Here is a 27855-nt window from a genome sequence, read left to right on the forward strand (position 1 = left end):
TAATTATTCAGATTCTGTATAATCTGAATAACCCACAGCTTTATAAAAGGAGTTTAGGAAAGTAGGAAGGAAAAATCCTACTTTGAGGATTGTCACCACACAGTACTTGTAAATTCGCTAAACTCATGACTGGCCGCAGCTGAAGACAGGCTGATAATTCCAGCAGGCTCATTTTATGTTCTTTCGAGCCTCAAGGAAAGCAAGAGCGTTCTCCCGCTGCACTGTCTCTTTCCATTGCTCTGTACATGTCTACTCTCTACTCTCAGGATAGGAAAGGTATAAAGAAACAGGAAGTGATGCTGTGGTGCTCAAGAAAGTGGCATTCACATCAGCTGCCTGGCAGAGTCCTTCCCTGATAATGTTGTAAAGTGAGCTGGATTCTCCCCATCAATGGCCATCAATGCAGAAAGCTTTTCAAAACAGCCCTATATTGTCGTCTTTGTAAAGTTCAGAGTCTTTTTTTGGAAGCCTCAAGTTAATGAAGATCCTAGTGAAATTCTGCCCTTTGGTTTGTTTAAGGTTCCCACACTAATCTTGGCAGGACATTTAAAAAATGTTTCACAATACGATCAGTGGAAAAACTACTAAATACCTTAATCTTAGCAGACTTGGAGAGTGAGGAAACAACCTTTACATTGCGTAGCTTTCCAATTTACCAGCTATTTATGTTTCCATTTTTAAAAGTAGAAGGTTTTCGGAGTACAAATTAGTTCTGTTAGTAATCTCCCAGAGTGTTAATTTTGTTTCCTAAGTGACCTTGTTGTCCTCAATTCGCAACCTTCAGCTCTCTGAAAACCATTTCCGCTAACAAACAAGCTTTTCTCTGGAATAAATGGTGTATGAATTTTGATCTCAGATCCTGTGCAGATTTAACTGTGCAATCCTAAGCAGAGTTACAACCTTTAAAGTGAATGGGTCCAAAAGAAAGAAACCCCACTTAGGACAGCACTAAAACACATGCGTAACAGCCTTTCTTAATAGTAATGTGAAGTCTGGTATGCAGTGGTAATAAGGTCACTGAAACCAATTGTTTTTTTTTCTCCATTTTGTTTCACAGTCTTGCCAAATGCTGGAATGTTTGTAGTCCTGTATAGAGACAAGTTGGGAAGCACTGAACGGAATGCCTTTATACCTGTTCCTTGCTCTCGGAAGTGATTTTGTAATTCAAAATCCAGGAAGGAAATAAAACATTGGCCATCTCTTCCACCCTCCCCAAACTCAAATACGGTTGAAACAGTGTACAGGTAGTGACCAAGTGAATCACTATTTCAGAACACAGACAGGTCAACAGCATTCTGTGAGAGATATGTAACTTGACACTCATTTCAAGTTCAAAATGACATCTGTATTTATGTGCCACCCTATAAGGTAGAATAACAAGGATTGCAATAGATGCAAGATAAACATCTGCTCCTTATTTCTTATGCTTTGCTAAGGGGTGAAGATGGACGTACTGTTGAAACAGCAATCACAGCAGAATCTTCACCCGCAGTTTGAACCTGGCTCACCTCCAGAGTAGTTTAGCTGATAATGATACATAGGGGAAAGCTGAATGTTGGATACTCCTCATTTTGTCTTTCCATGCAGTAGTCAGATGGACTGTTTGCCTTCTTAAAATGTTGCGTTCTTGAAGCACCACATACACTTTTATATGCGAGTTTACTCTTCTTACAATGAAAACAAAATCATGTTGAAAATAAAGTTACAACACTATTCCAGAGAATGTGGTAAATTTTGTGATGCCTCTGGCACCAGTCAATAGGCTCCCTCCACAGATGGATATGCCTTACTTAAAATTAAAATCCACAGAATAAAAACAGCTCATATTGGAATAAAATGTGAGCATTTATACAAGCAAAACTGCTTTCGACATACTGAAAACAGCACCTTTGTATACAACTTAAAGTGGCAATCCTTCTACTTTAATATTCAGCTAATATTAACAGAAATGGCTATTGAAGTTGCAAAACTTCCGTCATGTAAAAAAAAAAATCCCCATGCACATGGAAAACTAGATGCCAGGAGAGGGAAAAAACTCTAGTTCTCTAATTATGCTAGTTTTGTATACATAGCAATTCCCCCACCTCCGTGGAAGAATCCTTCATCTGTTCAGTTCCCTAGCTGTGTAGTCTAAATACAGGTCAGGAACAATTTTACTATCGTGTTTTCTGTTTGTATGAACTAGGTATTTTATGTTTAAGCCACACCAGGAACACACAAGAGCAGTACTCCAAGTATTGTCAAAAAGTTTATTAAATACCAGATAGTGTTCCAAATTCTAACATTCTTTTAAAAAAATACTTTACAGAGTTCCACAGGTGACATGGGTAATTGTCAGTATTGATAACTAATGCTGAAATTATCGTACCATTATGCTATTGTATTAGCTATTAAGGCTCATAAATGTAAAAAGCCAACTGAATTTTTAAAGCATATATCAGTTCCAATAAAAGTTTCTAAATGCAGTCGTAGTCAACTATGTTAATAGTATGCTTTTTGGTAGACGATACTAAACTATCCAACTTTTAACAATTTTTCTATAATCCAAGCAATTGCTCTTAATTTTTAACATCTTCCAAATCAATCACACCACAGGAGAACCCCCAGAATATTCATCAAAGCTTGAGCAATATAGACGGCCTTTACAGTTTGATAAGCGTTTTGATAAATAATTCCTTTACTAGATCCCTTGTAAAATACAATCCGACATGGATTGGAAATGTAAGATTAAACTAGGCAGGTTTGTGATCTGCCAGGGTTTGAAGTAGTTCGTGTTGTCTAAAGAATAACCTGAATGCCTTGTGTTTGGTGATGGGACGAGACAGTTTGTGGGCTGTCACTTCAAGTTTCTCAGGCATGCAACAGTTTTCAGTTAACCAATGGATTTAACAGCTGCTTTGTGGTCTTGTTTACTTCAGATGCGTCTCCCAGATACAACTTGTTGGTGAGCTCCAGATGAAAAAAGGACATCTCTCTATTGGAAATGACTAACTAAAACATAATGGATTGTTCCTGCATTTGAGAATAGAAAACTATGCCCCTTCCTCCATTCAACAGAGAATTGAGGTCTCCTTACAATCTGGTCCAGGAAAGAAACCTGACTGATACCACTCATAATGGAATCTGATCTTTGGATTATCCATCTGACATTTGCTGTACTGAAATATATTTTAAAAACAGGTGGGAGGTGCTGCTACTGCTTTGATTAAGGCACTACTAACAGTCAGTTGTTTGCAGGTCGTTCCAGATATCTTTGGCTTATAACGCATTACTGCCTTAAAAGATCTGGCACACAATTCTTGAGCTTTTTCTTTACTTCCCTTTCCAAAAGTGGAGGTGGAATTGAAAACATAATTTTCTTTATCAGATGCTTAAAAATGTAATTGGGAACATGCAAAATAACAGCAGCAAACATGTCAAAAAGGAGGTCTGGCTTTAGCTTCCATGGGAAAGAACCCTGTTTGTGTTTTTCACAAGAGTTACTGTTAGTAAAAAATTCTCTTGAAATTCCAAGAAAGGGAAGCTCTTTATTCGTAGCAATATAGTAACTGCCGTAGGTCACCTCTCTGTGTCTTTGGTGAAATAAGAGCTAAACAGCATCCCTATCATGGAAATTCAATTTTTAAAGAGGAAAACAATCTTCTGTTTTCTTTGTCCTCATCTACTCTCTGTTTAATGCTTTTCAACTACAAAGTGCTTGGTCTTCATACAACTGGGTAGAGAAAATAAAGCTGCTTGAAAGGATAGAGCATTAACTGTGTTAAAACACAGCTACGGCAAACTAACCACTCATCTCTCTACCATTTTGTGTCATTCTTGGCAATCCAGTGTTTCGTTCAACTGAATTGTTACCTATAGTCCAAGCATAGTTTTGCATTTATTGCCAGAAACTCTGAGACACTTCTAGTTCTTGCCAATCTGCAGCAAAAAAAATCTTTTAAGCATTAGTCAGAAAGCCTGGTACATGGCAGCGTTTGAGATGATACGTACAAACAATATCAATTTCATAGGCAAAGGCACAGGTTTATTGAATATATTCTAGCAGCTGAAAAACAGCACATTTTATGCATTCTGATATCATCAATAACTGTATACTTTTCACAAAAATATATGTGCAAGTGTAAAAACAAGGCAATTTTCTTCGTAACAAATTGTAAGAAATATTCAAATTTAAAAATCAAACCGTTTTCTATTATTTGCGTAGAAAAATCTTGATACATCATTTTGGGTGCCCACCAGTTACTGTCCTCCACATTGATCACTGGATAACGTGGAGTTTTCTTCAGTAGCAGCAAAATCTGCAGGATCCATCACCTGAGTGTAAAACCAGAACATTCTTAATAATCTTAATAATAATTGTTGCAAAGGCAATGTTTTCAGTGTAATGAACCATTAACATCATATAGCAAAGACATCTTATAGCAAAGTAAGCTCCAATGACATAAAGAAAACATCCATAGTAAACGATCAGTAATCCAGCAACATGAAAAAACACACAAGTTTACAACGGCTCAGGCAGTATGGATTATTTTCCCCAATGAATTTTGCTTTCAGCAGCTCTTCTGTCAAGCCAGTAAACAAGGAGTGGAGGAGGGATGTATATTCTGTGTGTGAGCCTGAAATGACCAGTAAGACGTTATCAGCTCCTTTACTCACTATACGCAGGAGGACTCTTTAGGGGAAAGGCTGTTCAAATGGCCCAGAACTAGAAACTTTATATTGCAGGCAGGAACCACGTTTTTAGTTTGGCAAGCTAAAAAAAAAAAGGTAAATTGGGTGATCTGTGGAGGGAATGGGGGGTGGGGGGAAGCTCCAGTACACATCTGGATCAAGATCACAGTCATTCAATTTGCTTTATAAAGCTCTGAAATGATTACAAAGCCCAATTTTGAGAGTTTAGTCAAAAGCTCTTCTTCATTCAAGTGAATGAGGAAACCTCGGGCTGAGATATCAAGTGATTCCATCCAAGCAAATGAAAAAAAGCAGCAAAAAGTAACTTCCTCTTACAACAGAGCTTAGGCAATTTTTTGTAAACCTTAAAATATTTTTGCCTAATGCCTACTTGTGTGTAATTAGTACCACAGTCACACTCCCTAATTTCTATACCCTACCACTAATTTTGTCAGTCTTATAGGTGCTACTGGACTCCTGCATTTCCCCCTAATTTCTGTTACTTAACGAGAAGAGTCTGCTGAATTACTGCCTGTTATTATTCTGCAAATGAAACCCATATTGTGGGAGTACTAATTAGACTAGCATAGGACGGCACTTAGAACACTGTGGTTACATGGAAAGCAAATGTAAGAGAACTGCAACTGGGAGGAACTGGCAGCCCCTATTTTGCTCTTTGGTTCCACCAAGGAATCTCCATGGCCTCAAGATTAAAGGGTAGGGAATAGGCAAGCATGCTCTCTTCTCCATCAGTTCATAACAGAGCTGCAGAGGGGTTCCTCCTTGACCTCTCCCTGTCATTGTCTTTTATCAGTTGTTCCTGAGCTGTGCCCACTTGCCATCTCCCTTTGCTTGCATGTAAGTAGTCCCAGGTTCTCCAAAGTGCGCTGGTGTCTCCTGGCATCTTTGCAAATAAGGCTGTCTCCTCTGCCCTTCTGCTCATGCATGCCAGTGGCTCAGACGTCTGCCTCCCATCAGCCCATCAGTTCCTGCCTTAGTTGTTAAGAAGCCTGCTCCCTGTAAGAAGTTCCCCTAAAATCCTAGTAGATAGTTCCCAAGTATTCTTTGTACTGAAGTGCCAGAATTGTAGAGAACAGGAAATGGAATAATGTGTCTCACAGATTAGGAGTTTTGGCTGTAGACCCATGATCTACATAAGGTTTTTCTATAAGTGGATAAAAGAGAAAGAAGATGGTGATGCAGCTCCTTTGTTCTTCCTCTCAACTACCAATCATATACCCTTTGATGTATTCCTAAGATACCAGCCAAGGTACAGACAGACTGCAATTCACAACTGTGTCATTATGCTCCTCCTTCTGTTTGACATTATTGAATACAGAAAAGTACATGCAGAGCTCTCCACAGTTCTCAAGTCAGTGGCTAATAATTTGGAGCTGGAAAAATTCCAATGATTTAAAAAAAGTTCCCAATTCCCCTACAAGTAAATATGGGTCAATGTTTTTCTTTCAGTGGACAAATGTCTGCTCAAAGCTAATGGGAAAGGAAAACAACCCAGAATGATTTCATCCAAGGGGTTTTTACAAGGTCTATTAATACATTTGCCAGGAAGTCTGGAAGCAAGGAGGAAAGCAAACCAACAAACCCAACACAAACACACACACCACATAAACAGATTCGGATTCAGTAGCTAGATATTAATATGAAGTTGTACGGTGCTACTGGGCATGCATGCAAGTGTCATAGATGGGCTCTCAAGCAGCCGGACTCCTTATTCTGTAGCCACCATTTCCACTGCAAGTCTGGCAGAGTGAGCCCTGAGCTTCACGGAGGTCATCTGCACTGCAGTATCTGAGCACTCACTCAGCGGGTCCCAAGGGCCAGTTTCAGCCCAGCAGGCCCAATAAAGCTCCAGCCTCAGCACTTACTCCTCTGAGCAACCTGCCTTTCGGGTGAGGTTGTTTCTGGGCTAAAGCTCCTGCTCCTCCCTCTCTCTTGACTGTTCCCTTTTGGACTCTCCCCCTGCCTGATTCAGACTACGCACCTGCGTCTGGCCCTTTCGATCTTCAAAAACTTCCTGGGACCTCGACCCCTGACTGTCTTTCATTATCTTGCTGCTGTGGGTTCTTCCTCAGTGTATGAGCCTGACTGACTGTAGCTCTCCTGACGAAAGTAAAAGCCGTTTAGGTTAACTATGCTCATGAGACAGGAGTGATCCAACATGCTAGTCACATTTGGGATTTAAAAAAAAAATCTTGTGATGCCATAAGGCAGCATTTCCCAGCCATCGTTTATTTTGGAAGCCAAGCATGTGTATTTAACGAGTCTGGCATTTTCCTGCCTGTAGTGATTCATACTACTATTAAACAAGAAGAGAAAAATACAGAAGCGGCGCTGTCTTGAATCATGTCCTGCATTCAGGGCTCGACAACAGTAGCCTCAGGGGACGGTCATGAACGTGAATGGATTTAGCCTGCAGCTGACCTGCCCTGGAAGCATCTGAGAACCCTTGTAAGTACTGCCAGAGCCTGCAGTTGTGGGCGGGGGGGGGGGGGTCCACAGCCCTATTAGGAATTTTAATTGTGGCTGCTAGCCCCTAAAACAGGTAGAGAGCTGCATCTTGAATTTCTCCTTTCCAGCTCTCTCCTCACTCTGTACTTAATACCGTTTTGTCGCCAACTGACTGATTTTCTTGTTTCCTCAGTCAAAAAGCAGTGTGATATCGCACTACTCAGACAATACAGGCACTCCACCTCTTTCTCTGTCTAAGCCATGGAGTGAGGACAGTCCTGGAAAAAGCATCCAGAAGAACAGTCGTAGGTAAGCTGTTATTCGGACTGGCAGGCAGTGCAAGAGCTGAGTGCCTCCTTTTCTCCTCGTCCACATGGGTCCCCCCACCTTCCCTACAGGATCGTGCGGCTTTCACGTACCTCCTCATTTCCCCCAGCTCTTCTGAGATCTCTTTCAAACCTGCTTTGCTGCAAAGTTTTGGGAAAGATCGCAGCCAAATTTGATGGCTGCCCTGTGGGCAGGAAAGTGGATTTTCCTGGTCCTGCCCACACAACAGCCATTTTTCCTTTCCCCACTCCCCAAAGTGCCCCCCCCAACCAGGGGAGCTTTTTCGGTTCTTTCAACTGGTAATTGAGTATCATTATAACCTGTGTGTATGGTTCTCTGAATTCTCAGCTTTCATTTTTAAGAAAGTAAGTCTGCACTCCTTTTGTTGTAGAGCTGTGTCTGTCCCCATTTATCAACATTAGAGACTTACTTTTTAAAAAAATGGAAATTGGGGGTTCAGAGAACCTGATACAGAGATTGTCGTAACAATATGCAGCTGCCAATTAAATAAAAAACTGGGGAAAGCCCTGGTGGTGTGAAGGGGGATGGCCTCTGCCGGAGGACTGGAGCAGGGAAACTGAGGGAGGCCGGCCATGTGGCATCCCCAGCGCCATGCGGCATCCCCAGCGCCACGGTGCTGTACTGGCGGCAGCAGGGAAATCACACAAGGTGGGCCCCACACAGAAGTGGGCCTTAAGAGGCAGAGCGATGAGCAGGGGCTGGCTTGCCAGGGCTTAGTATCCTTTTGTGTGATGACAAAATCCCAACATTAAAAGCTTGTACTTGGCTATCATGCTTGCCACACGTGAGCAAAGTTTGCCTCTCCTCATCCCTCTCGCCGTCCCCTGCTGAATCCAACCATTCTGCACAGCACAAAGTATGGCGTACTTGCCGAAGCCAAGCTCTGTAACCAAATATTTCACAGGTGGACTGGGTTATTTTCCAAATGCTGCCTATTATATTTGTACAATCAGGCCATTTATTGTAGAATCCTAAGGAGGGCTGGACACTTCTCAGCCCACTGACTTCAATGGACTTGGAAGGGCTTAACTCTGCTTAGGAATGCACTGTTCATGTAGAGAAAAATCAACAGCAGCTATGTTAAAGAATTCTTTTAAAGGAGGGAAGCCATGCGGAAAGAAGATTACACCCAAGAAGCCCGAGGAGAGACATTTTCACACATAAGATAGTTCAGTGCTCTGCAGACGGAGGATATACTTGGAAGGCAGGGACAGCCCTACAAATCAATACCATATAAGTTCAGTATGTACACTGCTTGCAGAGATAAATGCTGCTCTGCTGTCACTTAAAAAGTAGAATCTGGCTACACGTTGACACGTTATCTAATGTCACTGGACTCTCATACTGGCAAGACCCAACACAGGGCATACCCAAAGTCACGCTGACAACTTAGACCAAAAATAAACAAAGGTGGGTTGGTACTGAAAAGAGGAGAGTTGAACATTAAAACAGGCTGTAATTTCTGTTGAGGTGATAGAGCCAACTAGCAAACAGAAGTTTACAGGATGAGGGAAGTAAACGTTTTGCTTGCGATTCACTCTGTTCTAAGATGCATCAAGCATGGTACAAAAATAAGTAAGTTTTCCAGCAAGACTGTCTCTAGAAATCTCCCGTGTCACATGAGTATTAATTCACATTTGGGACATGATCCAAGGCTACCAGGAAAATGCAAAGAATCTCTAAACTAGTCTTAACTGTGCTCCTGCCAGGACGTATGAAATAGCACAAGATGGGCACAGAACAGCAATTAAAGACAACACCCTACGACCAGCAAATTCTGGGTTCCATTTCATTTTGTCACCATTTCCAGTTACATTTCATCTTATGACCAATTATGCTCAAAGCAGCTAACAATCTTAAAAATATAAGACAGCATCATTAAAAACATCAGATCCACACTAGAATTATCCATCAGTTCGCTCAGCATCTGTGTCAATCAAAAGAACAACGGCCAGTATGGTATGGGGGTTAGTATGTCAGACTAGAGACTGGGAGACCCAGATGCGAATCCCTAACTCTGCCATGGAAGCTCACTAAATGATCTTGGGCTAGTTGCATAGTCTCAACCTAACCTACCTCACAGGGCTGTTGTGAGGATAAAGTGGAGAAGAGAATGACATAAGCTGCTTTGAGTCCTTGCTGGGGAGAAAGGTGACGTATAAATGATGTAAACACACAACTAAATAAACAGAATCACTTTTGCTCTTCCTCCTACTTGAATAAATCCAAACAAGACCATTGACCCTCCATCTTTTTTGAAAGAAAAAAAAAAAGAACGCACACTGTTGGCTAAAAGATTCGTTGTGTTAGTACAAGTGTGTTTACAGTGGAAGACTTGCAAAAAATATTTCACAACTGCAGATGAATGGGATGAAGTATAATTAAAAGAACAGTTATTTAAGTCCTGCACATTACATGAATTTAAAAAATCTAATCAATCTATTCACAATATCTGAACTGCAATCAGATGCCCACCTTGTGAGTTTTAATTTTCATTCCAAACTAAATCAAACTGACACAAGGTTCCAAAGTTCAAAGCAATTTTTAATCCTTCAAAAAGGAATGCTCTGAGAACAGCATAGGAAACAATCACCATGGCAACATAATACTTGCAAATAATGAACCTTGTGGCTTGAGGCATGAGTGATCTTTTGTTAGCTAAAAATTAAGACTGAAGTATTTAGAGCAACTCTGTAGCAAACAAACCAAAAACGTTATTCAAACTAAAATATTTCAAGCTTCAGTGTTCTCCGAGACAGATTCACTTACAGCTTCACACTCAAGAACACAGAAAAGAGGTATAAATTCCACACTGGAAGAAGCTACAATGCTTTACCTGCCATGTGAACCTGCAGATATTAATTGGGACATCTACAAATCCTCATCAATTGCATCTACTTAGTTCACCTATATTGTTGAACTCTTCAGCATCCTCAGCCGCACACCAACCAGTCAGATCTCTCTCTGCATTACAGCTAAGCTAGATGTCCTGCCTCAGTGACCACACAAAAATCCAGTTTAAAAGTCCATTAAATGAAGATAGTTTCAGGTGGGTAGCCGTGTTGGTCTGTAGGAGAAGAGCAAGATCCAGACCCAACGGCACCTTAAAGACCAAGGGGCTACTGGAACAGATCTTGCTTTTAAATGAAGATTCAGTTAAAATGGGTGCTCAGTTGATAATGCTCTGCCTCTTGGCTCTGGGAAGTAAGACTAAATAAGCGAAGAAACAAGGCTATACTGCAAATGCAAGGATGATTTCAAGAGCTATTTGATCCAGAGGAGTTAGCCGTGTTAGTCTGTAGTAGCAAAATAGAAAAGAGTCCAGTAGCACCTTTAAGACCAACCAACTTTACTGTAGCATAAGCTCTCGAGAACCACAGTTCTCTGATATAGAGGACTGTGGTTCTCGAAAGCTTATGTTACAGTAAAGTTGGTTAGTCTTAAAGGTGCTACTGGACTCTTAATAGCTATTTGGTTTCCCACACATAAAGCTGCCTTATACTACCCTTGATCCAACAAGGTCAATATGGTCTACTCAGACTGGCAGCAATTCTCCAGGGTCTCAGGCAGAGGTCTTTTACATCACCTACCACCTGTTCCTTAACTGGAGATGCCAGGGATTGAACATGGGGGGCTGCATGCAAAAGAAATGCTCTTCCAGCGGGCCACAGCCCCTTCCTCAACATAGCAAGCCTCATCAACACTGAAAACAATGTGCAAACTATTTGCATGCAGACTGATTGTACTCCACCTACCTGGTAATTGTTGCCTTCCCAGAACTTTTTCATCTCTTTGCGCTTCCAAGCCACTAGTGCGCTGGTGACAAGGATGCAGGGCACCAAGTAAAGAAGGGCTGGTTGTGCCATCTCCATCAGTGACAGAACCAGAAACGTGAGCAACATGCCAACGGCGTAGGCTGCATGAAAGATAAACAGTAAGAGTTCACTAAATGACGAACCTCTTTATGCTCACATTGGTTTTGTCACAGGCATATCAGCACTGTCAAAGAATAGCATATTGGTTCTGTTTACCTACACAACAGGAAATATAATACACAGAGGAAGAGCTTGTCTGAACATCAAACCTGTGACAATAGGCCACCAGGAGACCTAAAATAAAAAAGGTACAAACATTATTTATCAGGTAAAAATATAGCCATGGAAATAACCGTTAAAGATGCATGTCTATGCTCATTAACTAAAAGTGTAGTTCTAAGCAGAGTTACCTTTTTTAAGCCTATGGACTTCAGTGGATGTAAGAAGGCTGAAATTGCTTAGGAATGTAACGTAAATGCCACTGAGATTGCATATATATGATCAAACTGCAAATGTGAAAACCTAAGTGTTGTACCTTAGAAGAAGGTCTTGCTAAAACCCACAGAACTTACTTCTAACTGAATATGCTTGGGATCTGGGTGCTGGACTCCATGCTCTAGTAGCAGCTTATTGGAAAAGCACCTGTGGAGTAAAAGCTCAGCAAGAATTCTTTGAAAATCTAGGCCCCAATGATTAAGAGGCTTGGAGTCCATAAAGATAAGGAGTCTTCAGGATGTTCACACAACCATTCAGTGAAAAGTTCCTCTTACTGTATTGCTATGATCTCATTTGGTCCATCATACAAATGTAAGCAAAACTTTTAGTTTCAAGGTTTCTGATTTTTGTCCATTAATGATCATGGTTACACATAATATAAGCTTTGGGAATCTTACTTTTTGTACTATTTTTATTCATTCTTAGGTTTAACAAAATTACAAAAATTGTACAGTTAAAAACAGATTCTAAGACAAATCAAACAATCACATTAAAAAAAATTTCAGATAACTATTAAGCACAATGCACAAAGAAAAACAAAAAGGAGAATCTTAATTACAGTTAAGCAATTATAAAGGGAAAACATCTACTAAGGTTTCAGATTAACTTCCTCCAATGCAAGTCTCTTTAAGTTATATCTTATTTCCTCAAAGCATTAACTGGCACCTACAATCCTCTCATTTTTCCCACCCGCTCTTCTGGATTACTTGCCCTTTGTTTCCAATATCTAGCAAAGACCAGCTGAACAGCCGATTGCATTCAAAGTTATGCGCTTTGGACATCCACTACATAAATAAATTTGTGGATTTATGGATTAATAAATTTTGATGTAAGAAAAAAGAGCTTTTAATCATTACCTAGAGAAAGTGTAGATTTGACATGATATGAATATTTGTTTTGGAGAAAATCGGAAACATTTAGTTTAGTTTTTTGTTTGTATTATATATGTATGTTTTTGTATGTTCATTCGTTATTTTTGGTTTTGTTTATTTCATTAGTTTGTGTGCAATTGTAGTGCTTTTTTATGTTTGTTTTTTAAATGAATAAAATTCTTAATCAATCAATTTATTCGGCCAAAGACCAGCACAAATTTCTTATTTTTTTTTTTTTAAAAAGAGACATCCATCACATAATACAGTAAACATAGCTAGGGGACCCAAGGCAATGCTAAATTAAAACTGTAAATAATCTTAACCTGAGCTGTTACTAAAAAGAAATAATTACCTGGTAAAATAATGTCACCGAACCCAAGTAGCGAAAACGGCATGCCGCATATCATCGGTGTGCAGAGTTGGAGCCTGGGCACTCTCATTACTACTGGCAACTGTAACACAGTGTTGCAAAGCCCGCCCCCCGTTAAGTCCAACCCAATGGACATTTGTGAAAGAAAGATTGCATTTTTTTATTAGAACTAGTAACTCATCTACTTTATGCCAAACTTCAGATTATAAGGGATTTGAATTAAGAAAACAGGAACCGAGATGCTGAGTATGCAAAATACGACCACGTGGATAAGCCAAGAGAAAAATGCACGTGTATGATATACAAACACTATGCACAGTAACATTAAGGAAACACGCTACATGTTGAGAAAGGCAGGTCTGAACTTTAGCCTGCTTTTAAAAAAAAAAAATTGGCCAATACTGAGGTCCAAACCCTGAAGAAACAAATTTGGAGAGAGAGAGAGAGAGATTTTCCCCCAAAGGCTACTATTTTTCAGAGGATGCGATTTAAAATCCAGTGAACAATCCTTACTTTCTCATGAGGAGCTGACCGCTCAGAAGAGGCTTCCAGCAAGTTTCCATAACTCTAGGATCAAACCCAAGTCAACAAGCATTTAATACTTTTTTTTAAAAAAAGGAGAAAAGATGGCTACATTTTGAGAGCATATTCTACCTAAATATTTAGGGCATGATCCAGCCAAAATCAAGCACTAGGAAGTCCTATTTTAAGAGAAAATAGTTAAGAACATGCTTAATGCACTCCCACTGAAGCAAGTGAGACTAAAGTGCAGAATTTTAGTTGAATTATGTGTTAATAAATGCTAACTGTAAAAACAGCTCGGAAAACAAAGTAGTTGCAATGCTTAACAGGATAAATAACAATTTTTAGGACTGTAATGCCTACCTTTTCACTGTTTTTAGAAGGACCTGTGGCAACTTCAACCATTATACTTTCCCCACTCTGAAATTGTAAAGAAATACTTTAAAACAGAATAATTTATTTAAGAACATTAAACTTCCAGAATATTAGACATTCAAAAAATGAATGTACCATAGTATAGTGTAATCATCTCACAGTATATTTCTACTAGTACATGAAAAACGGTGCTTGAAATTATAATCAATATATCTAATTCTCAACATGACTCCATCTGTAGATACTTAAATCCAGAGACTTGAGCCAGGAACAGATGTTTCTACAAACCTGAGAAAAACTCCAGGTTTGCAGAAAAACTACAATCTAAAGAAAATACATTGGGGTGGTGGTTAAAAACATAATAGAAACAACACCTGTATCTTTAAGAAACAAATGCCCTCAGTGGCTATTGTGAAGGTTGCTAGGCAACCACAACAATATGCTAGCCTTCAAGCCTTGGTTTCTGGCAGTAAAAGGCAGGTCAAGGGGAACAGGGATAGGGCTACAAATCCATCCCTGCTCTCCTCCCTCTTGTCCTGTGTGAGGACTCATCAAGGACAATGATGGCAGCAACCAACAGGTGACACTATCAAATGACTTACATCTTGTTCTGTTTCCTGTAACAGCAATCTTTTCATCTTCTGAATGTCGCAATCTATATTCACAATCTAGAGCTATCTCATCCCTCCTGTCTTTGTAATTTTCTAGTAAATTCTTTTATTATTCCTTCATTGTTTTTTTTAAAGCTAGTTTAAATATGTGGAACATCAGCATGTTATAAATCCATGTACTTACTTTAGTAATGTATGGCGTGATGAAGACAAAAAATACATCATACACAAGGAGAAGACCTAGAAGAATAACACATGACTACAGAACAAAAGAGACCATTGTTATTTTACTTACTTATGATAACAAAATCTTTAATGGTTTAGAATAGTATAATTATACCACAGACACTTAAAATTAATAAACAACAGCTCGTTAATATTTGGGCTTCTTGTTACTATTTTCCTGATTATGATCATTTATTATTTTTCTTCTCCCTTTTCAAACTCATCTTTGGGACTAGAAATGTACCTCTTTTGAAACGGCAGCTGATATTCCAATAACTCTGGGCAGAAAAAATTAAGCAGCAATTTTTAATTTTGAATGCATGCAAACAAGAGTTCAGTGGGACTTTGTTAATCTTTTAATGATAAATGGCTCATATGCCATACAAACACAAAAATATGATAGCCTTTTATGGCGTCACAAGTCCCTGTTTTTGCTTTCATTACAACAGAACAACATTGGTACATGTCTGGAAGTTGTAACATTTAATATATATTTTAGCTAGGTAAACAGTTTACTTACTATACCTTGAAGTTGGGCATTTTGAGAGTTTTAATAAAGTTCAGGCAGAAAGCAATTCCCAAGATATCTTGTAAAATCCAAGCCCAGCTAAAATAAAAAATGAATGTGATATATTTTATAAAGCATAAAATGTTGCATACATTTGGTAGACTTGCAGTGCAATCCTAAGAAGAGTTACTCCAGTCTTAAGCCCACAATGAATTTAGACTGGAGCAACTCTTCTTAGGATTGCATTGTAGGAGTGCCATCCAAAGCAGAATTACACCCATCTAAGTCCATCAAAGTCAATGAGCTTACAAAGGTGTAACTTTGCTTATGGATTACACTGGCAAAGTGGTCCAATCACATCATCAGAAAACCTTCCACACAGGCACCATTTTCAGGCAGCAGCTTCTTAAGGGATAACTCAGTCTTTAATGGGGATAACTCTTTAGTGGCAGCCTTTGGGGGCTGGATGAGGATATGTAACAGAAAGAAAAGGTTGAAAGCTTCTATGCCTGTACATGGCCTAAATATTTTTTAAAGACAACCAACTAAAACATTTATTGCTTCAATTCCAAATCTCAGAATTCTTCACCTACCTGTCTTCATTCCGAAACGCAACCCAAACTGAAGATGCTGCGATGCAAAATCCAGCAAGGAAAATGAGTCTCACTTCAAAGGTTGTGTTGCAGCAAGCAAGCCTAAAAAATGAACTCGCATTGTAATTTTTGCCACGAATACAGTGCACGGTTCTTCTGAAACCAACAAATAGTGCAGGCCTAAACAGAGTCACACCGTTCCAAGTTCTCCAAAGCCAATGGGCTTAGAAGGCTATAACTCTGTTTAGGATTGCACAGCTTCACCCAAAGCCATTTTTCTCTGGTAGGATTTTTGCACTCCCGGAAGCTCCACTGAAATTATATAAAAGATTAACAATTAATTATAGAGGTCACCACCAATAGCTTTCTTTTAGCTGTTTTGACTGTTTTTGGCTATTGAATGTCTAGCTATTGAGTTTATGTTTTTATTTTAATAATGTTTACAAATGTTTTACAGACATAGAATTTTACTGTATTTTAATGGGTTGTGATCCGCCCTAAGCCCGCTCCTGGAGAGGGCATAATAGAAATGTTAAATAAATAAATAAATAAAACGTTGTCCACATTTGTCTTGTTTAGTGTCTTACAGTGACTGCTCTTTGGATATATGGCTCACAATTTATTTCCTTCCACCCCACAACACTCAGCCCAAAGACTCTATGTTGTAATCTTACTTTAAATGTAAGAAAAGACACAGTAGTACAAAAATGACTGTGTAGTTGTACAAACGGAAATTCACCCACAGCATAAAGATTTACAAAAGAGTTTGAAGTATGTTAATTATAATTAACAATTTTTTTAAAAAAAGTTTTAGCAAAGGGGAGGGCAGCCAGGCTGGGAAGACAAGCATCAGAACCAAATCAAGAGTTACAAGTTGAAGATTCATGCGATGGTGAACATAATTCATGTGGTTATGGACATGTTATTAAACATTCTACCAAATAATCTCAGAAAAGAGCAGGGAGTCCTCTTTCATTACATGGTGACGGCAGCTGGAGCGCTACAGGCAGTGAGATGGAAAGCAGCTGCCTCTCCGGAAGCATCAGTGGACAGGTAAGGTCCATGAAGATGCCTCAATGGCCAAATTAACTGCTTATCTACATAATAGACCAATAACTGATTCTGGGGGGAAATGGAGGGATTTCTTTGATTACTTAGGCCACAACTAATATTAATTAAGGCAATTTAGCATAAAGATAAAAGGATGAAAAACAGGGAAAGATTAGTAAAATAGTTGCTATTTTGTTTAAGTAACCAAGGAGAGGGAAGGAGATTTATCACACAACTAAGTCCTGTTATTAAAATTCTTATTATATTTTACTAGTTTAATCTTAAATGTAGTGCTTGTGTAAGTTACAAATTAATTTCAAATGTACTATTTGTATAAGTTAGTATACGTCTCAAATTAATTTCAATTATTGCCTGAATAAGCTTTATTATGCACTTTCTATTATCATACTCTATTTTTTTAATAAAAATTTCTATTTACAGAAGCAAACAACCAATAGCATTATGGAGAGATTTAAGAGCAGACGCTGCAGGAGTAGTTTTTAAATACTTAATAGCTTGTCTCATCAAGAGAGTGGTCATTCCGATTCTTAATATTCAGATCTCTATTGTCAAAGCAAGCTCTGTGCCTACAAAGTTCCTGGGATATCCATGCTTCTAGGCTCAGCGGATGCTCAACGATGAGTTATCCACTCTGGCTGTGGAATGTTAAAATATAGTTTTAAGTATAAAGAAACACTTAGGTGGCTAGGGTTAGTCCTATTTATGGTCACTCATGATACAAATTCCTACATGGCACTAAAAAAAAGGTGGATCACATCTTGAAAGATCTTCCAAAGAACTACAAAATGATCTAGAAAAAGTCTGTAAAAAGAAAAAGAAGAGAAATGGAGAGGCATGCAGTCAAGTAAGGTGGTTGCTCCTTTCTGTATAACTGAAATATTTGTGGAGGCAAGAATAACCCAAATAAATATAATCATAAATATAATTTCATTGTCACTAGTAATAAAATCATTAAAAATATATGAAGAAATGGACAGTACCTGCATTGGCCAAAAGATATTTTTCTTATTAGTACAGCAAGACAGTTGTACAGGCTTATTGCAGATGCCAAGCAGAATATGGCAATAATAACGTATACTAGGGGGAAAACAAGAATAAATTGTTAGAAAGCTACAAGAACCATGCAATAACAAGTTTATGTGTATTTAATAATGCATATGATATATATTTGAGTTATTAAATACATATAAACTTGCATATCTATTTGAGAATACTATAAAAATCATAGTGCAAATTTACAATCCTGAAGAATTTAAAGACCACATAAAGAACAGATATGCAATGCTGAGTTTAATTGACTGTGAACCGGAACTAGGGCTGTGCACGGGTGGGTAGATTCGGTATTCCCGCTTCAGAATGCCCCCAAATCCGAAGCGGCAAGCAGCTTCGGATTCGGGGTTTGGGAATCGCTTCGTTATGCTCTATAAAGATTCGGAGCATACTGAAGCGAGGGGGGGAACTTCCCACCACCACCACCCCCTCCCTGGGGCAACCCCTCCACCCCCCACGGAGAGATCCCTCCAACTCCCACCCACTTACCTGGGTTATCAGCTGGGTGGCGGCAGCACAAGGCTGCGTGGCCTGGAGCCAGCAGGCTCCTCTGCTGCTGTGCTGCTGCCCGAGCCTGCGGGGTGGTGGGGAAGGCCGGAGCTGCCTTCTCTGGTCCTTCCTGCCCCTCAAATGGCCGCAATGTGCCAGCGCCGCGGTGGCCGTTTGAGGGGCAGGAAGGGCCGGAGGAGGCAGCTCCGGCCTTCCACACCACCCCGCAGGCTCGGGTGGCAGCTCGGCGGCAGCAGGCGAGGGAGGTGGGGGGGGTTAATGTTTAAAGGGCCCCACCGCTACTTGCAAGCAGTGGCGGGGCCCTTTAAACAAGTCCCAAAGCTTTCCGAAGCATTTCCGAATGCTTCAGAAAGCTTTGCTTCGGTATTCTGAAGTGGGTACAGCATGCTGGCTCCGCTTGGGGGAATACCGAAGCATTTCGAATCGGGTTACCCAAAGCAAAACCCGAAGCGCACAGCCCTAACCAGAACAACTGAAACCAGAGATATTATCAAGGAAGAATGTGCAAAGACTATTCCTGTAGCCAAAAGAAGGGAGAAGCCTAAATGGATGACCGAGGAAACTCTTAAAATTGCTTAAGACAGATGAAAAGCAAAAGCAGAAAGTGACAGAAATAGTCAGAATTCTAAATGCAGCTTTTCAGGAGACATGTGCAAAGAAATAGAACAACAAAAAAGGAAGAACAAGAGATCTGTTCCACAAGATCCGGGAAATCAAGGGAAATTCAAGCCATAGCTCAGGATGCTTGCTGAAAGAGGAAAATACAGTATTTGATCAAGACAAAATAAAGGAAAGATGGAAACAATACACTGAAGAACTATACAGAAGAGATGGAAGGATGACAGATACCTTCAAAGAAGGTTCTTTTGACAAAGAACTAGAAATCTTAGAAAGTGAAGTAAAAGCTGAACTCAAAGCAATTGGGAGAAACAAAGCAGCTTGAGTAAATGGAACACCAATAGAAGTATTTCAAGCTACAGAAATTGGTCCATTAAAATCTTAACAAGAATCTACCAACAAATATGATAAACACAACAATGGCCCACACACTGGAAATGCTCGGTCTACATTCCAGTTCCAAAAAAAGGGATGACAAAGAGTGCAGGAACTATCAGACCATTGTGTTAATTTCCCATGAAAGTAATGTGATGCTCAAAATTCTACAGCAAAAACTCTTACCATATATGGAACAAGAATTATCAGATGTTCAAGCTGGATTCAGAAAAGGAAGAGATGCACTAAAGATAACATTGCAAATTTACGATCGCTAATGGAACACACCAGGGAATTTCAGAAGAAAATCAGCCAATGTTTTATAGATGACAGTAAAGCGTTTGACTGTGTGGATCATGAAAAGCTATGGAAAGTGTTAAAAGAAATGAGGGTGACACAACATCTGATTGTTTTGATGTGCAACCTGTACTCTCAACATTGGCAAAAAAGAAGGATGCATATTATCTCCCTACCTGTTCAACTTCTACGCAAAGAATATCATAAAGAAAGCTTGATTAGAAGAAGGTGGTGTGAAAACTGGTGGAAGGAACATTAACAATTTGCGATATGCAGATGACACCACGTTACTGGCAGAAAATAGAGAAAGCTTGAAACTATTACTGATGAAGGTTAAAAAAGAAAGAACCAAAGCAGCTGAACACAAAAAACACAAAAGCAATGACTTCTGAGGAATTACACAAGGTTGACAACAAGGAAACTGAAATTGTTCAAGATTTTCTACTTCTTAGCTCAATCATCAAGCAAAAAGGAGGCTACAATAAAGAAGAAGAAGATTGAGACTTGGAAGAGCAACTTTCAGGGAACTAGAAAAAATCCTTAAAGATAAAAATGTCTCTCTGGGGACAAAAATCAAGATAATCCAATATATGGAATTATCTATTACAATGTATGGATGTGAAAGTTGGACAGTTGGACAATGAAGAAAGCTGACAGGAAGAAAATTGATTCATTTGAAATGTGGTGCTGGAGGAGAGTTTTGAGGATACCGTGGACAGCCAAAAGGACAAATAATTGGGTACTCGATCAAATCAAGCCTGAATCCTCCCTAGAAGCTAAAGTGACAAAACTAAGGCTATTGTACTTTGGTCACATCATGAGAAGACAAGATTCTCTGGAAAAGTCAACAATGCTAGGAAAAGTAAAAGGCAGTAGGAAAAGAGGAAGACCTAAAACGAGGTGGCTTGACTCAATAAAGGAAGCCACATCCACCAATATGCAAGATCTAAGCAAGTCTGTTAATGATAGGACATTTTGGAAGTCTTTCATTCATCGGGCTGACATAGATCAGAGGTGACCTGACAGCATATAACACACACACACACCTATTTGAGACACTCATCCCAAGCACATTGGGTCAGAAGCAAATCCCATTGTAGTCAGTGGGGCTTATGTCCTAATAAACATCTTTATAATTGAACCCACTAATGTATTTACGTATTTGCTTACATTTTTGCTGCGTGCCTGTAAAATACTTTTATCTTGTTGTTCAAAAGGAAAGCTTCAACCTTGAAGAAGTGTCTACAAATACTGGCTTGGCTTGCTAACTAGCCTCTGTTTGTGCTCACAATCAACCCCCTCCCTTCCCCCAAGTCCTCTGATATAGTGCGTGGGTCAGCAACTTCTGAGTGTTAGGGGATGGGGATGGTTAGAAATATTACATTTCCCTTCCCCCTTCTAATTTTTAATCCTAATTTCAGTGCAAATTAGATACAACTTTCACGCGAGGCAGGATCTTATCTCCTTTGCACTGTTTACAGAAGGATGTTCTCGCTTTGCCATCTCTTCTCCAGACATCAGCTCAAATGAGATAACACCTCTGGCATACGGAGATAGCTCCGGAAAGGGGCCTAGGTTCCTCTCACCTGAGCTGGTAAGTGAGAAGAAACAGCAAATGAAGACTTCTATTTTTTTAAAAAAAAATCTTGTCCAAAAGTCAATGCATCACAGAAATCCTCGCCTGCCTTCCAAGGCAGCAAAAAATTGCACAGAAAACTTAAATTTCTTTCACCTCTGGTAACCAAGAATGGAACACGAAAAGGAAAGATCCTTCTTAGTTCAATTTCCCCCTTCTCAATTTTCTTCAGACTGCAGCACAAGTAAAGCCCATGCAAGAGTACCTGAGCTGCCAAGGGATCCTACTCACTGGAAGAGTTTTATGTGCAGAGGAGCTGGAGCTTAGTGGCAGAGCCCTTCCTTTGCATGCAGAAGGCCCAAGGTTCTATTTATGGCACCTCCAAGTTGTAGTTGATGGGAAAGGCCTCTGCCTGAGGCCCTGGAGATTATTCTGATTTTGATAGACCAATGGTCTGACACAGTATAAGGCAGCTTCATGTGTTTGTGTGTACAGAATTGCTTTATATGGGGGGGAAATTGCGAGAGCCCACCCACCCACCCAAAATGGCCTCCTTTGTGAAAACTGGGTCTGAGAAAGCATGCTAAAACTTGAAAGTAAAACTAGGTAAGTCCAAATGTCTTCTTACCTAGCCATATGTAGAAGTAGTACAGCAAGACTAACATAATGCAAGAGAGGACAACGAATACGATAACTTTCACAGGGCTGAAAATGATACTTTCTGAACTCTTTCTTGAAACTTCTCTGTTTTCAGAGCTTGCAGCTGCCTTCAATTCCTCTCTGGGAGGATAAACATAAGATGTTAAAAAGCCAGTGCAAAGAACAATTCTTTATTTTACCTGCCCCATCACAACACATTTTCCAGCATATACTAAATGTTGATTGCCATTACAGTCACAGATTGCTTCATTTCAGGCCATCAAAATGGCAGCTCAGATTGAATTAGCAGAGTTCCATAAAAGATGATAAATGTAAACTATGTTTACCTCATTTAATGTATCTATCTCTATCTAGTACTGCTCATACAGCTATTGTCTTAGTCAGAAATCAAAATGGGAAGAACCTTACTTAATATCATGTTACTGATGTTTAATTATTGCCCCTATATATTTTGCCACAGAAAAAGTAACGAAATCATTTGTATCCGATAATAACCATGTCACCTGCGCTCTCATATTAGGTAGTTCCATATTTTTAAGTACAGGGGTGATTAAGGTAGCCCTGAACTCATTAAATATGGGACGCTCAAATCATATGTTCAATGGTTTCAATTTTATCATATGGGCATCTGCATGTTCTTTTAGCATATGGTACTTTCTTGTATCTACCCTCCAAATCTGCCAAGGAAAGAGCATTCGTTCTTGCCAAAGTAAAAGCTCTTCTGAGCTTCGGTACTGTCAAATGATAAAAATACTTCTGCATTTGCATCAGGAGAGCAATACCTAAGTAAAGAGTTGAACATACCCTCCGTGCCCTAACAGATGTACTAGTAATGTCCAACTTCCTGACACACGTTTTTATTTGCCTAATTATATTTTGGTCTCTGTAGTCTCTCGACCATGTTGTTTGTTATTCCTAGGCATTTCATTTTCTTTCTCAATAGCTGATCCCATTGACTATTTATCTGCCTGCACGAGTCCAAGTAGAGTGGGCCCTCCAAATGCTTTTATCCATAAAAGATGAAAAATGTAAAGTACGTTTACTTTATTTAATGTATATTTCACTCTTGGATGCAGGGAAGTTATTTTACTGAATGTCTCCTCTTGTATATTAATGTATATGTATGTGCACAGGACACTGGATTCCTTCTGGTGAGAGATCTTTCTTGAAAATCTATGGATTTTCTGATCTGATGTTTTAAATGGATATTGTTCCAAAGGAATAAAAAAAAATCCTGTAGAGGAAAGCATTATGTTGTAAATGGTATGAAGTGTTAAAATTGTTATACTGGGACATCAGATTTTGAATTGTATCATAAAGGCTGACTTCCTGAAGATTTACTAGCATTTCAATCGTACACAAAATGAAAACAGCTTCCTGGCAGCCCTCGCCTACTGGCTATGTAACTTAACAGTAAACCTTAAGCAGAGTTCCTCCCTTCGAAGCCCAATGACTTCATCATACTTAGAAGGATGTTAACTCTGGTTAGGATTGAATGGCCAATCAATTTAACAGATTGAACAGATAAGCAGAAAAAGCAGTACCATTCAAATCACAGAAGCGCAACATATGAAGAAATAGTAGCTTGGTAATTTTTATGTGAAAAAAGAATTGAGAAGTGCTTGAAATGACTTACAGCTCTTCCATTCCACTCCAAAAGCCTCCCACTGCCACAGTGAGCACAGCAATGAGAAATATGACTACCATACTGAAGTCAAACTCTGGCAAAGGTGGTGAATACAACGTTACATTAACATTATTTCCAAGAACCTGGAAATTATAAACATATTATAAACGTTATCAGTTAGTGGAAAAATTAACAGCAGGTAGACTGACATTTAGAAACTTATGGGCAAACAACAATAAGCTCTCACTCTCTACATCTGAATATTGTACATAGCTATACTGCACCTGGAGGACCTTAGGGAAAACAAAACTTTCAAAATTACCGCTACAGGCTTTGACCTGGTTCAGTATCAGTAAGACAGTCTTTTAAATAAGTCCACAGACTTTACTACCTTGTGAAGATTTTGCTTACGTGTGCCTATGCTATCATTTGTTGCATGTCAACAGCCTGAAAGGGAAAAGAAAAAAGAACACTTCTGCAAATGTACGAGAGCTTATTTTCCTGATTGCTGGGAACCAAAGCGCGTTTGCTGTGAGCCGCTGAGTGAGTAACGGCAGGCCTGCCAAAATGCTACAACTCATCTGCTAATACTTGGTTAGAGGTTAGAGGGTCGGAGTAGGATCTGGAGACCCAGGTTCCAATCCTCACTCTGCCACAGAAGCCCATTCGGTGATACTGGGCCAGTCACTCTCAGCCTAATCTACCTCATAGGGTTGTTGTTGTGAGGATAAAATGAATGAGGAGCAACGGACATCATAAGGGGTTTTGGGTCCCCCACTGGGGAGAAAAGTATATAAATAAATACTCCCATCTCCACTTACTGTTCTCCTCAACGTAATTATCTCTCTTCCCTGTTTTCCAGTGGCTTCATTCCTTCTTTTTCTGACATTTCTACCTGTTAACCCCTTGGTTTCTTGTTGAATATTCGTATTGTTTAAAGTCTTTTTAAAAATGAGATCCGCTAACTAGTAGTTGGATTGAGAAATCAACATTAGTCAAAATGCACGACTACAGGTCTTTGTAGGCTGCAGAATGTTACGAACCAATTTTTATGAAAGATAAAATGATTCGATGAAAGTCAGTAAGATTCAAGGCGGCAGCTTTTTGCTACAAGCACAGTCTGCCATGGTTATCTAGGATTCCAAGGGACATTATGAGCTTTACATTTTTATTTTAAGCGTGCCAAAGGAAAAGAATCACACAATGGTAACGGTGCACGTTGACCAGGACAAGCACTAAGGTGAGATGAAAGACTGGAAGTTGGCGGTTAAATATTATCAAAATCCTGGTTGAAGTGATACATACATGACTTGTGTTTTAGAGGAAAATTGTTTCATGAAGTAGCATTTAAATTTTATAGAAAAGACCAGAAGAGAGGAAAACAAATTACTAAACTGATCTTGATACACATCTGTAAATTGAAGGGACATCATCAGAGGATAGTTTCCGAAAGTGTCAAAATAACGTTCCACAAAACGCACACCCCGGTAATCAGAAACAAGAAAAAAAGGTGAGAGAAATACTTTTTGGTGAGCAAACAGCAGAAGTTTAATCTGAGAAAATATGTGCTTATCATGATAAAATATTGGGGGAGAAACTAGAGAGGTGAAGGGAGATTACGAAACCTAAATAAAGTACTTTACACAAATGAGTATTTTTATTCATAACAAGTAAATAATTTTGAAACTACTTACCTTATTAATGTCAAGAATATCCTCATTAGAGATAAGTGCAACTGGAATGCTGAGATTTTTATACACGGTCCTGTCACCTGAAGGAGTACTCTAGAAAAAGAAACGTCATGGTGTGTTTGCATAACTAAACCAACTACTGAACTTGCCACCTAAAAGTATAAAAGCAAGACACACACACACACACACACACACCCCTTGGGCCCAGGCTATACATTACAAGGACAAGCAAGTGTGGGTACAACCCACCCACTTCTCCCAGGACCTCTCCCCAGTAAAGTTTGGCTGAAAAATCCACAAAATACATCACATAATGGTTTTCTTCCCAACTACATAATATTGAGAAGATGCAGATTGCTGACATCTATACATTTCCCGATTGTACATTTTGGGTTTTGACTTCTCTTCCCTTCCAGAATTCCCGTATTAGGTTTTCTAAACACCTGCTGCTCATCAAGGGCAACAGCAGCAGCCCTTCATCACAATCCGTAGGAAACATGGATCAACACTGCAACATTATCATCAAATGTCCCTCCCAGATCATAAGTGGGGAAAAAACCAGCACCTCAGATCAGGCAAGTTTATTTTTTATAGCTATCTGCTCTAGCACAGCGGTTAAATGACTGAGCTACAAATCAGCATTTTGCTAGTTCAACTCCCACTACTACCATGTACTCTGCAGGTGGCCTTGAATAAGCCGCTCCTCTCAGCCCCAGCTCCCCAGCTACATTATGGGGATAATAATGACACTGACTTTGTTCACTGCTTTGAGTGGGGCACTAATCTGTTTAGTAGAGCGGTATATAAATGCTGCTATCACTAACTCCACCATTATCATTATCAGCATCATCATCATCATGTTTTCTGACCAGGAAGCTGCAGCTTAGTTGGGCTGTAAATCTGCACTCTGCTGGTTCGACTCCTACTACTCCCATAAACTCAGCAGATGGCCTTGGGTAAAACACTCCTCTCAGCTCCAACTCCCCAGCTATACTGTGCGAATAATAACAACACTGACTTTTTTCACAGCTCTGAGAGTGGCACTAATCTGTACAGAAAAGTGTTGCTGTTATCATTATTATGAAATTCGTCTATAATATACAGTTCTGAGAGACACAATCAATATGACTCTATTCCTGGTGGCTATCAGCCAATGATTAAATGCTACCTTTGATTCTTATCTGTCAGAAGCCACTTTTTTTACTGGCCCAAGGAGAAATTTTTATCCTCAGGGCAGGGTGAGGAATATAAAACAACTCTCTTCCACTTGCTATGAAAAGCCATTTCAAGGAGGGGTGTCAACTCCAGCTTGAGAAATTGCTGGAGATTTGGGGGTGGAGCCTGGGAAGGGCAGGGTCTGTGGAGGGGAAGGACCTCAGCAGGGCATAATGCCACAGAGTCCACCCTCCACAGCGGCCATTTTCTCCAGGGTAACTGATCACTGTTGTCCGGAGATCAGATGTAATTCAAGGAGATCCCCAGGCCACACCTGGAGGTTGGCAGCCCTAATTTCAATGGAGTGAAGGGTATTGCCTATAATCCCAAACAGACCACATTTTCTGTTGTTGTCTCAGTTTGCATCAGGATTGTGTGGAGAGGAAAGAGGACGCTTATGCCTTAAACCTCCTGCTATGTTTCTAGAATTTTAAAATATATGCATTTTTTGCCCTTAAATTGCTAAGAGTGGGTGATCTAGTTTCCTTATGGAGACTGAAGGAATTAGATATCCCCTACATTGCTCCAAGGCAAATACAGGCTGCCCTAGCTTGCAATTTAATCTTATAGAGGGAATGAAATGCAACCTTACTCTATAGATGACTAACACTTTATATTAGAGAAGAATCTCATTTTTCCAGTAAGAAAATAAATACAATTTGAGAACTGGAAACATCTGACATCCTTCTGCCTTTGGTGCATCTTGAGTGAAACCGATTGGACAAGGTGCTAAAAATGAAGTTGAAGTGTTTGCTGCTCCAAAAACTATGATCTAGAACAAGGATAGCCAATTTCTGAATTTGCAGGGTCCATTCTCTTCTGCAGGCATATATTCAGGAGTCCAACAAGTACTCTGCCACACAAGTGACACCCCCCCCCCCGCATATGATAAGGGAATAGGTGGTGCCACCTAAATGCAAATACTTCTTAGTTATGCAGTACTTGGGTTCAGGGATAGCACTGCAAATGAAATATGTAGAATTTGCATGCGTACGGTATATAAAACTCTAGGAAGAATTAACATTAAAAGGTAGATAATTCCAGACAGGTCACTCTGTTAGTCTGTAATGGCATGATAAAACAGGTGTCCAGTGGCACCTTGAAGGCTAACAACATTTATTCAACCAGATGTTTCCTAAGTCAAAACATACTTCATCAGATCTGATGAAGAGACGTCTGACTTAGGAAAGCTTAAGCTGGAATAAATTTTGTTAGCCTTTAAGGGGCCATTCCACTCCTGTTTTGTTCAAGTGTACAATATTTCTATTTCCTATGGTCTGAAAATGTTTTC

The 27855-nt window shown here is 39.6% G+C and overlaps 1 protein-coding gene across 2 annotated transcripts in view; it reads right to left on the bottom strand.

Moving 5' to 3' along the window:
- Positions 1-2235: 2235 nt before the first annotated feature.
- SPPL2A (signal peptide peptidase like 2A) overlaps positions 2236-27855 on the bottom strand; it is a 33095-nt gene continuing 7475 nt past the window's right edge. Inside the window, exons 4-16 of one of the 2 annotated variants that reach the window (XM_055002451.1) lie at positions 25353-25442; positions 23668-23801; positions 22000-22151; positions 17926-18022; positions 15875-15976; positions 15299-15380; positions 14733-14807; positions 13926-13982; positions 13554-13607; positions 13023-13122; positions 11520-11597; positions 11244-11404; positions 2236-4314 (exon numbers count right to left, since the gene is read on the bottom strand). In XM_055002451.1, coding sequence (XP_054858426.1) covers positions 4240-4314; positions 11244-11404; positions 11520-11597; positions 13023-13122; positions 13554-13607; positions 13926-13982; positions 14733-14807; positions 15299-15380; positions 15875-15976; positions 17926-18022; positions 22000-22151; positions 23668-23801; positions 25353-25442 — 1257 coding nt within the window. In that variant the 3' untranslated portion in view covers positions 2236-4239. The remainder of the gene's footprint in view (positions 4315-11243; positions 11405-11519; positions 11598-13022; positions 13123-13553; positions 13608-13925; positions 13983-14732; positions 14808-15298; positions 15381-15874; positions 15977-17925; positions 18023-21999; positions 22152-23667; positions 23802-25352; positions 25443-27855) is intronic. The other variant, XM_055002452.1, reaches the window with a different exon arrangement.

Source organism: Eublepharis macularius, chromosome 18, assembly GCF_028583425.1.
Source record: "Eublepharis macularius isolate TG4126 chromosome 18, MPM_Emac_v1.0, whole genome shotgun sequence".
Lineage (NCBI taxonomy): Eukaryota > Metazoa > Chordata > Lepidosauria > Squamata > Eublepharidae > Eublepharis > Eublepharis macularius.